The sequence below is a fragment of the Myotis davidii genome, unplaced genomic scaffold, assembly GCF_000327345.1.
Source record: "Myotis davidii unplaced genomic scaffold, ASM32734v1 scaffold185, whole genome shotgun sequence".
Taxonomy (NCBI): domain Eukaryota; kingdom Metazoa; phylum Chordata; class Mammalia; order Chiroptera; family Vespertilionidae; genus Myotis; species Myotis davidii.
In genome coordinates, this window is record NW_006297811.1 from 2,096,362 (window position 1) to 2,108,895 (window position 12,534).

General features: G+C 36.1%; 1 protein-coding gene across 7 annotated transcripts in view; it reads left to right on the forward strand.

The window, feature by feature from the left end:
* The window catches only part of DOPEY1 (dopey family member 1), an 87,343-nt gene that overhangs the window by 24,444 nt on the left and 50,365 nt on the right, over positions 1-12,534 (forward strand). For 3 of the 7 annotated variants that reach the window (XM_006773453.2, XM_006773456.2, XM_006773458.2), the window contains exons 7-14: positions 961-1,060; positions 1,885-1,994; positions 2,903-3,011; positions 4,678-4,798; positions 6,055-6,174; positions 8,917-9,028; positions 9,399-9,428; positions 9,729-9,962. In XM_006773453.2, the coding sequence (XP_006773516.1) occupies positions 961-1,060; positions 1,885-1,994; positions 2,903-3,011; positions 4,678-4,798; positions 6,055-6,174; positions 8,917-9,028; positions 9,399-9,428; positions 9,729-9,962 (936 nt within the window). Of the gene's footprint in view, positions 1-960; positions 1,061-1,292; positions 1,795-1,884; positions 1,995-2,902; positions 3,012-4,677; positions 4,799-6,054; positions 6,175-8,916; positions 9,029-9,398; positions 9,429-9,728; positions 9,963-12,534 lie in introns of those variants that run through there. The other 4 variants (XM_006773454.2, XM_006773457.2, XM_006773460.2 and 1 more) reach the window with 3 other exon arrangements.

A 12,534-nucleotide genomic window follows, 5' to 3' on the forward strand; every position in this document is an offset into this window, starting at 1 on the left:
GCTTTGCCACCAGGCCAGCCCTCCCACAGGCAAACAACCATCTCAGTAAGCAGCTCTGTCCCGTGGCACTAGAGCAGTGGTTCACAACCTTGGCAGCACATTAGAATCACCTGGGAATCTTTTTAAACTCCTGAGGCCCAGAAATCAAGATTTTAAAAAGATTCCCGCGTGATTCTAATATGCAGCCAAGGGTGAGAACCACTGCCTTAGAGTCTGGGAATCACACTTTGAGAGTTTCTTAGGTTAATGGAGAACATTTGTGTTTTGATGAGTAACTGTAATTTGTCAGCTGTTGATGATTTGTATTTTGAAACATCTCAATTATTTTTCTAAGATTCCTTTAAAACAAATAAAAAGGGTGAATCCCTTTTTAATACTGTCAAGAAGAATGGTGTAGTAAAATGGTCACCAGTTTGTGATTAAAGGGAGGTCACTTCTTATTCAACTTGGGCACTAACCAGGCTTTTACATTAGGCTAAGTACTGAGGCTCCGTGAAACTTGGGTTTTTTATTTGAGAGTGATTGTTAACTAGTTGATTTCAATGTTATTTTCTAATGCTCACACTCCAAGCTTCTGTTCTAAATGGATTATTTAGTAATATTATTAAAACTAACATCAATTCTCATATGCATCTATGCATAACCCATAGACATAAACATAGGGTAATGAAGGCTTGGCGGTGAGGGGGAGGAGAGGGCAATGGGGGAAAAGGGGACATATGTAATACTTTAAAAAATAAAGATTTATAAAAACAAATAAAAAAGAAAGAAAAAATCCTAACATCAATTAACAGGCTTCCTTTTATCTTTCTTTTAACTTTACCTTTTTAGCTAAAACTAGGTTTCCTTTAATAAAATAAACTTTTGAATGTATTGTAAGGTGTGTGTTTTGTTTTTTAAAGAGGAAAAAGTAATGTTTTTATATGTGATTAAATACAACCACATTCCTAACTTTTTCAGGCCACTCGACCAGATATGATCAGGATCTTGTCAGCAGCCCTTCATGTAGTATTAAGGAGGGACATGTCTCTGAACCGAAGACTTTATGCATGGCTTCTAGGTAGGTGTTTCATGTGTGGTCTTAGCTGGGAAAAGATGGAGAAAAGTTTGCTATACATAAATATTATCAAGTGCTATGTATGGCTTAAATGAAGAAACTAAAAAATTTGTTTAAATAGACAATTAAAATGTAAACACTATTAACTGTGTATTGTATGAAGAAATTTCAAAAGCTTCTTAGTTGAAGAGGCTAATTCATAAGTCATGACCCCTTTGGTAAGCTTTTTCTGCCCTTATAAGTTGAGATTGTTCTACTATAAATATGTAGACAAAGAAGAATAACTTAATCAAAATAGAGACATAATTCCTAAAATTTTTAAAATACATATTTTTATTGTTGATAGTATTATAGGTATCTCCCACTTTCCCTCCCTTTATCTCCCTAATTCCTAAAATTTTTAAGTCATCAAAGGAATCAGGACTAGTACTACTGACTTACACATGGTACCAGTCTCTCAGGCAATAAAGCATCGTGCATACTTTGTTCTTCTATACTTTTCGTCAGTGTTTGCCCTGTCTTCACAACTCATTACCACCCGGAGTCAGACGCAATATCACTTAATTTTAATTTTCTGACTCTGCAGTTATTGCACTGTTCATAAGACTTATGTGAAGAAAAAAAACAGGATAATTCTGAAAGAATACTATGATTCTCACTTCCATATTGAATTGGTTTTCCTTTATTAAACTATCTAAAATGATCTCTCTTGCTGACATTGATTGGGCTACTAATCGGTAAGTGTTTAGTTTTGAGATATTCGTTGTTTTGGTGTTAGTGAACAGTTTTGAGAATTTTAATTTATTTCGCAATTTATTTCTGTGGAGGTTTTGATAACAACGGTGCTATCATAGGACCCAGAAGCACAAGACACAGTAATCCTGAAGAACATGCCACTTACTATTTTACTACCTTTTCAAAAGAATTGTTGGTCCAGGTAATGAATATTTTCATTTTGGTTACTCTCTGACCATTAGAGTTGCGCAACAAGTGTAAGACAAGGTTCTACTTTAATTGAATTAATTCATAATTGAAGAGGTAGAGACAAGCCTCACAAACTTCCTGAGTGACAATAATAAGGAAATGACCACAATAAAATGAATAAGTAATTTTAAGATTGACTCACTTCTGTGTAAGTCCAGAGATTTTATTATTTTTTTAGTTTGTTTTCATAACTTTATTAAAACATAGTTGCAGCTTCTCACCTGTCTGCCCAATGAAAATTGGAGCTTTTCCAAAATGAGCCAGGATCTGTGTTATTTCCTCTGAAGCCCCAGGGAAATGTGGGTTGCAACAGGAATCTAAATGTTTGGTAAAACTGCTTTTGTAATGGAAATGTTAAAATGAACTATAGATTTATTTTATATTATTTTTACATCAACTTTATTTATTTAGGATATCTCAAAATAAAATAAGAAAATACATAGTATACTGTATATGAAGCATTTTAAAATGAAGGAGGTTATAAGAATATAGATGGTCTGGAGTCACCAATGGGAAAATAATTGTATACTGGCAGACACGACCATATGATGTGGCATAGTTTGATGCACATTGATTATCTTAAATATAAATATTTTTATCTTTTGGGCAGTCAAATAACTCATAACTTTATTTTCTAGATTTTCTTTAACTTTCCACTTTTTTTCTAGAAAAAAAATGTAAGCACTTTTTTCTTCTCAAGAAAAATGAATGTAACATATTTTCCCCCTAGTGGAAGGATAAAGCCAACTTCATTGAAAGCTTCAGAAAAGCAATAGGCAATGTATTAAAAATACTATTTTTTGAAAAAAATTATTTGAAAACTGTTTATTTAAATGACTAGTGTACTTTTTCTTTTTAAAGGCAATGGTGGGGATCTTACACATGAATGGACTTGGAGAAGAGACCACTTTAACACAGGATCTAAAACCTTTTCGTATTTTGATCAGTTTACTGGACAAACCTGAGCTAGGTAATAAGATCACATGTTTTGTATTCTTTCATAAGAAAAATAAGGCAAAGTTGTTATTTAGAAAAATTGCTGTATTTTGAGGTGACCTTTAAATACACATTCTTAACAATTTCTTACCTAACATTCACTCTAGAATGTTAAGAAGGTAGATATGTATGCAACTGGTATGTTATCTGTGTGTGTAGCAGAGAAGTCATTTTAAAGATTCTATCTAAAATTTTCTTAATCCTTATTAAGTTACTTAAATTGAAACATTTATGATATGTCATGACTGTCTTGTAAATATGTATGCTTTTTAAAAATTGATTTCAGAGAGGAAGGGAGAGAGAGTAAGAGATAGAAACGTCAATGATGAGAGAGAATCATTGATTGGCTGCCTCCTGCACATCCCCCCACTGGGGATTGAGCCCAAAACCCAGGCATGTGCCCTAATCAGAATTCAAACCATGACCTCCTGGTTCATGAGTCAGTAGTCAATCACTGAGCCACACCAGCTGGGCATAGCTGTCTTATAGTTCACAGTATTCAAGGACTTGAGCAAAAGTACTTGGGTTGTATCCCTTAACATTTTTCCCCGTACTCCCTTTGTCTTGTGTATTTCCCCTTCCTTCATTATATATTTCTTATATAATCATTCTATTGGGAAGTTAGTTATGGCCCCTAGGACAAAAATTAATAAGCATAAATACTAGCAGACAAAAAATGAAATAACATAGTACCTAATTTCTTAAAATTAAAATAAAAAATTTAAAATGAGTTGTATCAATGGCTTTGAGAGTTTATTTTAGCTAATATGCACTAATATATTGAAGCTCACGAATTTTTTTTAAGGATATTGCTGTCTATTATAGCAATATAGGTTAGCCCTGTTCCTTCTTATATTACTTAAATTCAATATAGTAGTAATATTACTATCATTTACTGAATAATCATTATATCCTGGGAATTATGCCACCCACCTTACAAATATTTTTCATGACCCTAACAACCTTTATGTAAACTTGGTATTATTATCCTCATTCTAGATGAGGAAACTAAAGCTCAAAGAAGTTAAATTTTCCAAAGTAACAACTATTAATTGACAAAACCAATTTCCCTGATTCTGTAATTTCTGTTATGTCAGCCTAAAGTTAAATAAACATTTGCTCAGTTATTTACTATTTTACTGTTAGGTTATCAAAATGTAAAGTTTAGTTTAGCTTCTAGGGGAAAAAAGAAACTGTTGTAAAAAAAATATATTTGTTTTAAGACTGACAGCTGTCAGGGCAGAGGGAGTTGGGAACTGGGTGAGAAAGGATGAAGGGATTAAGCTAAGGGAAAAATAAAAGATTCGGACATAGACAACAGTATGGTGATTGCTAGAGAGAAAAGAAAGGGAGTTTAGGAGAGAGTAAAGGGAGGATAAATGGTGATGGAAGGAGACTTGACTTGGGGTGGTAAACAACACAGTACAATGCATATACAGGTGAATTGTATACTAGATTTGTATATTACAGTTGTAGAATTGTATACTAGAAATCTATATACTTTTATTAACCACTGTCACTCCAATAAATTCATTTTAAAAATACTTGTTTTAAAGCATTCTTTTCTTTGGCCAGTTTTTAGATAATCATGATTTGCCAATGCTAATTAATTTTGTCTTTAATATGTATATTCATTTTAGGGCCTGTAATTCTAGAAGATGTCCTGATTGAAGTATTTAGAACATTGTATTCTCAGTGCAAAGCAGAATTGGATCTTCAGATGGAACCACCCTTCAGCAAGGATCATGCTCAATTAAGCAGGTAGATTACCAAAAAATTAAGCATGACATGACTTATGACTTGAACACTGAATTAAGTGAATCAAAGGGTACCAAATGTTCTTTAAAGAACTTTTTTTTTAAGTTAGGGTTATTTCTTTTTCAGGTATATATAAACGCTTTTGTTGTTGTTTTAATCCTCACCTGAGGATATTTTTTCCATTGATTTTTAGAGAGAGTAAAAGGAAGGGAGAGGGGAGTAGAAGAGAGAGAGAGAAAAACACACACTAATGTGAGAGACATATTGACTGGTTGCCTCCTGCAGGAGCCCCAGGGCTAAACACATTTTTTAATGCCTAGGATAACTCATATAAAATTAGCATGTCCTCCTCTTTAAGTCATTGATCAATACATGTTGACAAAATCTTACTTTTTTACTTTTATATATTAAAACATAATTATAGGCAGTTTTTTATTTTTAGAAAATATAATATCCTGTAATTTTTGTTTGAGAAGTTAATATTGACTAAACTGTTACACTGTTTTATTCTGTACTCTGTCTGATAATTTATATTGTCTTGTAGAGTATTTAATTAGTCTTTAATGTGGGGATATGTCTTGCAACTTGCTAAATGCATTGGCAATACCTCACTATATTTAAAAATGATTATTTTTATTGTAAGGAGGGTGGCAGGAGATAGGTAAGTGGGTAATTAATAAGCTAAAGGATTCCCACTTGCAATAACAAAGTTATTTTCCCTGATAGGACTTTAGTAATAATGGCTATATACAGTATATTAGTTTTTTAGCTGTTTTGTTTTTCAAGCTAAGAATACTAGATTGAAATTCAGTAAATAAACTTAACGTTTCTTAAGTAAATCTTACAGGAAAGCAGACAAAGTTACTTCAGAATCAAGGCTGTCAAAATCAAATCACTACTCAATTTATATATGCCAAGTGAAACAAGGTAATTTAATGCCAAATTAAGAGTCAGATACTCAAACTAGTTCAAAAAAATGTCCTGTTCTTTTACTGGAAAGGCAGTTGTTTTTTCTTATGCAAGTTTAATTTTTTATCTTCGATCATACAGTTGAGTTATGAAAACTCACATTTGGAAAAGTAATTACTTAGAATGTAATAAGAGAATGGGAGTAGATAAAAATCATATATTCCAATTTTCTTACATGCAAGTGTTTTAACAACTGCCTAGGAATATATACACCCTAACAACATTGTATTAAAATTTAAATTTGCAAAAATAAATGTTAATATTTATTATATTTTCTTTTCCTTTTTTAGTAAATTAAGGGAAAATAAGAAAACAGCAGAGCTGATTAAAACTGCCAACCTTCTCTTTAATTCCTTTGAACCTTATTATATGTGGGATTATGTGGCACGTTGGTTTGAAGAGTGTTGTAGGTATGTTAAACTGTTTCTTTCATTTTAATTTAATAGCATTCAAAGCCAGCCTTTTCTTTGTTTGTTTTTTAAGTTCTTCAATCTAATGGAAAGATTTTTTTGTACATTTTACCACTACTATTTACAACTGTTAATATATATTTAATAGCCATAACCTGGCTGTACCTTGTTATTCTAGAATATAGAATTATTGATCATATAATCTTAGAATTGAATAGTTCAGAGGTAAGTTATTCAATCACCAGTATACATTTAAACTTTTTCCTCTGCAATCTATACTCATCCAGTTTGGTTTTTGTTGTAGAGAAAATAGCATATTCGTGGTTGCTGCCTTAGAACACATTCCCAAAATTATTCCCACTTTGAAGAACAGAAAATTCCTTAGTGTCATATTTGTGTTTTTAAAGCCATAGAACCAGCTATATTGTCACTATCTACACTAATAAAAGAGAAAAATGGTAATTGGCGTACGATGCTACCCTTTTCATTGGCTAATCAGGGCTATATGCAAATTAACTGCCAACTAAGATTGGCAGTTAACTGCCGACAAGATGGCGGTTAATTTGCATATGTAGGCACAATGCAGGGAGACGAAAGGGAAAGCAGGAAGAAGCCCCCTGCCACTGACAGTGATTGGAAACCCAGGGGGGAGCTAAGAGCTGGAGGGCAGGGCAAAGGCAGCCTTTGCCCTGCCCCCTAGCCATGATGGGAGAATCAGGCGCCTTTACCGCCCTGGCCAGTGATAGCAGGAAGTAGGGGTGGAGCCAGCGCTGGGCGCGATTGAAGCTGGAAGTCCCAGGAGCTAGGGGTCCCTTGCCTGGGCCTAAAGCAGAGCCCACGATCGCGGGGCCGCTGCAGCTGCGGGTCCCCGCGGCCCGGGCCGGACACCTCAGCCAGAGGCCTCAGGCCGGTTCAAGGGGCCGATCCGGTGATTGGCGATCGGAGGGGGATGGGGGGTCTACGCCTCTGGCCAAGGCATCAGGCCTGGGCTGGGGGCAGAACCAGTGATGGGGGGAAATGAGGGTCCCCTGCCCAGGCCTGACACCTCTGTCTGAGGCGTCAGGCCTGGACAAGGGGCCGATTATGCGATTGGAGGGTGATGGGGGTCAATGCCTGAGGGCTCCCAGTATGTGAGAGGGGGCAGGCTGGGCTGAGGGACACTCCCCCCGCCCCCACACCCAGTGCACGAATTTCGTGTACCGGGCCCCTAGTCTATATATATAAAAGCCTAAGAGACTGAACGACCAGTGGACTGGTCACTATGATGTGCACTGACCACCAGGGGGCAGACGCTCAACACAGGAACTGCCTCCTGGTGCTCAGTGTGCTCCCATAGCCAACCTCCCATAGCCTGCCAACCTCCCGTGGTTCCTTCCCCTGGCTATCAGCCCCGATTGGCCCCAATTGCCAGCCAGGCTGAGGGACTCCACCGCACCGGGCCTCTAGTTGAGTAATAAAAGCCCTTCACCCTCTAGGACATAAAGTTCAAAAAATGCTCTGAAAACCCAAGGACACTAGTGAACCCAAGTAGAATCTCTGTCTGAAATGTAGTTCAAATTCTCTCAGAACCAGATTAACCTCTCAAGCCTCAGGAGCATATAGTCACAAAGTAAGCCTGTATGAATTTGGGATTAGAAGTCTTTTGAAACTATAAATGCTGGTGTGATAAATTAATTGTACATTTACTGATTCAGATACTGAGTACCCAGTTGAAAAGCATTATGCTAGGCATATCTAGTCCCTGTTTTTAAAGACTTTGTAATAAGAACAAGTAAGACATGCACATACATACTCCTAGTATTAAATTAAAACTTACAAATGCCTTAGTAGAGAGATTAAAATAGGAATGCCAAGGAACTATGAGTGCCTTTTTGCTGCCTGGCCCTCATTTCTCATTTACAAACATACACATCCATCCTTTTTTAGGTAACCTGGACTAGTCCCTGCACATACATTACTTTCATGCTGCAGTTATGCTATTTCTTAAAACATATTTTTTGTCTTTTGCCTATCTGGTATTGTCCTATATAGAGATAACCCTCTTTTCAGTAGTCTTCCATGACTCCTTCAAGTCTCTCATCAGAATCAACTTTTCCTATACTGTCACATTATTACATTTACTTATCTATATGTTTATATTTCTTGCTGGTTAGGGCTGTACCATATTCTTCTTAACTTGTGTCTTCAGAGTGTAGGGCAGTAGATGGTCATATAGGATTAATATGATTTGATGTGAATGTTGGAGTAATGATCTCTACTGCTTGGATCAGAAGAGGCTTCCTGGAGGAGGTAACATTTGATCTTAAATCTTGAAGGACAGATACATTCTGTATATGAGAGAATGAGGTTGAGGGAGGGTGAAAGTCCAGGTGGACAAGTGTGTATCAACAAAAGCCCTGAAATTAGAAATAAAGCAACAAATAATCCTTTTTAACTAGAAGATGATATCTGTAGTGGGAGCAATAGGAAATAAGTCCCCAAAAGTGAAATCCATCCAGAACACTTGGAAATACAGGATAGGAGTAAAAGGGAGAGGTTAAACCTAGGAGACTTGCTTGCCCTGGGAATTTTCCACATAGAGGTACAGTGGTGTCCTGGGGAAAAGTGAATATACTTCATCATAAGAATGTTACTGTGTATGCCCCACTGCTGAATTGACCCTCATTAAAAATAACCAATGATGTTGTCACATGTTCATTTTACTTGATAGTATACTTGATAAAGTGAATTTTGTGCCTTTAGGAGGACAATGCATGCCAGACTTCAGACTGGGCCTGGAGATAGTGAGTCATCTGAGTTACAGCTGACCAATTTCTGCCTCCTGGTAGATTTTTTGTTGGATATAGTTTCTTTGGTAAGATGACCTTGGCAAAAAATATTGAGGAAATCTAATATAGTTTAGATATTTCATGTTGAAGACAAACCTTATCTTCAAACAAATTTTATCTTTAATATTAAATATTTTTTCCCTTGTGGCTTAGCTTTTTCTTTTCATAAAATTTTCCAAGTGTTTTGTCCTGTAACACATATACATAATACATGTACAAGTCTATATAATACATGGAATATACTTCATAGTTGCATGTTATTGAAATTTTAAATGTTTAGTGTAAAATCATCTGATAATGTATTTATATTCATTAATGATTCTTTCTACTAAATGATAACTTTTGGGAATCTTTTCCCTTTTTCTCTCCTAAATTCTTTGCTTTCTCATTTTGAAGCCTACTAGAAGCATGAGGGTGTTGTGTCAGGTATGCCATTCAGCCTGTTTGTACTGTATTCACTTTTGTTATAACTTCAGTAATGTAGCAAATAAAATGGGGATTGTTTGGTTATATATCTTTGAAATACTTAAATTGAGAATTTGGGAATATAAATTTTATATCACTAATAATAAAATGATTATACAATGTTAATTAAGAGCATGATACATATAAAATATGACAGATGAGTAAGAATTATTTCCTTTTTTATATAGATTAAAAATCAGTGAAATAATATAACTTTCAGATTGCATATTTAAACTTTTGTCACTTCACTTTTATTTTCAGGAGACTTATATTGAAATCCAGACAGAACACTTGCCCCAGTTGCTGCTCAGGATGGTTTCTGCCCTGACAAGCCATCTCCAGACATTGCACTTGTCTGAACTCACAGATTCACTCAGGCTCTGCTCAAAGATCCTTAGCAAAGTTCAGCCTCCACTGTTAGCTGCCAGTGCTGGAGGTGTTTTGCAGTTTCCAAGTGGGCAGAACAACTCAGTGAAAGAATGGGAAGACAAAAAGGTAATATTAGCTGTTAATTATGTTATTAGACCAGTTACAGTGGACCCTTAAATAACATGGGTTTGAACTGTGTAGGTCCACTTATACACCGATATTTTTCAATAAATATAAAATTTGGGGAGATTTGCAACAATTTGAAAAAATTCATAGATGAACCTGTAGGTTAGAAATGACAAAATTAGGCAAAAGTTAGATATATTATGAATGCATGAAATATATGTAGATAATAATCTATTTTATCATTTACTAGCATAAAATACATACATCTATTATTAAAAATTTAAAATTTATCAATACTTATTCTCAAATGGCCTGGTCAGCGTGGCTCAGTTTGTTGGAGCATCGTCCCATACACCAAAGGTGGCATGTTTGATTCCTGGTCAGGAAACATACCTAGGTTGTGTGTTCCATCCCCAGTTGCCCGTCTGTACAGGAGGCAGCCAATAGATGTGTCTCTCATGTCAATATCTCTCTCTCTCTCTCTCTCTCTCTCTCTCTCTCTCTCTCTCTTTCTCTTTCTCTCTCTCTCTCTCTCTCTCTCTCTCTCTGTCTTCTCTCCCTCTCTCTCCCTCCCTCCCCCCCTCCTCACTCCCTTCTTCTCTCTCTAGAAATCAATGGAAAAAAATATCCTCAGGTGAGAATTAAAAGAACACAAAAATAAACTTAAGTGATAAAATTAATTCTAGTACATACTGTATGACTGTAATAATTTCATAGCCACATCCTGTTGCTCTTGCAGTGAGCACAAGTGTTGCAAGTATCCACTTACAACGTGTGACACTAATCATCTAATACCTCTGTGTAAGCAGCTTGTCTACAGTAAATTGCATATTGAAGTAAAAAAGTGATCTCTCATAGTTCTTGCGTATCTTTTATTATGTTTAGTGCAATACCATAAGCCTTGAATAACACCATGAAACTCATAGAAAATGCCACTGGTGATACTGGAAGTACTCCCAAGAAGCAGAGAAAAGTCATGACATTACAAGGCAAAATTGACTTGCTTGGTATGTTTCGTAGATTGAGATCTGCAGCTGTGTTTGACACCATTTCAAGATAAATGAATCCAGCATTAAGACAATTGTTTTGTTTTTTTTAATAAAAAGGAAATTTGTGAAGCAGCCACTATACCTGTGCCAGCAGAAGCAAAAACCTTGCAAATATCTTATCTCTTATTGAAAATGCAGCTTTTATGTGGGTGCAAGATTGCTATAAGAAAGGCATACCTCTGGAATCTAATATGAATCAAGAAAAAGTGAAGTCATTATGTGACAAATTAAAGTGAAAGGAAGGTGAAGGCTCTAAAGCTGGAGAATTATTTTATTTATTTATTTATTTATTTATTTATTTATTTATTTATTTTAAATCTTTATTATTGAAAATATTACATATGTCCCCTTTTTACTTCATTGACCCCTTCTAGCCCGCCTCTCTGCCCCAGGCCGTTACCACCCTACAGTCTGTGTCCATGGATTATGAATATATGCGTACAAGTTTTTGGTTGATCTCTTCCCACCCACCCATCTATTCTTGTCTTCCCTCTGAGATTCGACAGTCTGTTCCATGTTTCTGTGTCTCTGGATCTATTTTGTTTATTAGATGTGACATATAAGTGAGAACATGTGATACTTATCTTTCTCTGACTGGCTTATTTTGCTTAGCATAATACTCTCGAGGTCCTTCCATGAAGCTGGAGAATAATTTTAGAAGGAGGTTTAGTTTAAAAAAATGTCAAGATAATAGCAAAAGCAGTTTCTGCCAACCAAGAGGCAGCAGATGAGATCCTAGACCAGCCGTGGGCAAACTACGGCCCGCGGGCCAGATCAGGCCCATTTGAAATGGATAAAACTAAAAAAAAAAAGACCGTACCCTTTTATGTAATGATGTTTACTTTGAATTTATATTAGTTCACACAAACACTCCATCCATGCTTTTGTTCCGGCCCTCCGGTCCAGTTTAAGAACCCATTGTGGCCCTCGAGTCAAAAAGTTTGCCCACCCCCTAGACACTATTAAGAAAATCATGGAGGAGAAAGAATACCTGCCTGACAGGTTTTTAATGCAGACGAAAATGCCATATTCTGGGGAAATGCACTTCCAAAGGACATTTATTACTGAGGAAGAGATGTGAGCAACAGGTGTTAAGACAGGAAGGGATAGGCTAACATTACTCTTGTGCAAATACAGTCAGGTTTATGATCAGGACTGTCTTTGTCTATAAAGCTGCTGCACCCTGAGCCTTCAAGGAGGAAGATAAACACCAGCTGCCGGTCTTTTCACTGTATAATGAGAAGACTTGAAGAACGAGAACCCTTTCTCTGCATTGGTTCCATCGCTGCTTTGTCCCTTACCTTGCCAGTAAGGGACTACCTTTTAAAGTTTGTTTGACATTGGACAATGCCTCTGACCACCCAGAGCCCCATCCATTCAATATCAAAAGCCTGGAAGTGTCTACTGCCCTCAAACACAATGTCTCCAATTCAGCCTCTAGGTCAGGAGGTCATGAGGGCCTTTAAGGCCATTACAAAGGGTACTCTATGGGAAGAATTGTCAATGCTATGGAAGAGAAGAGA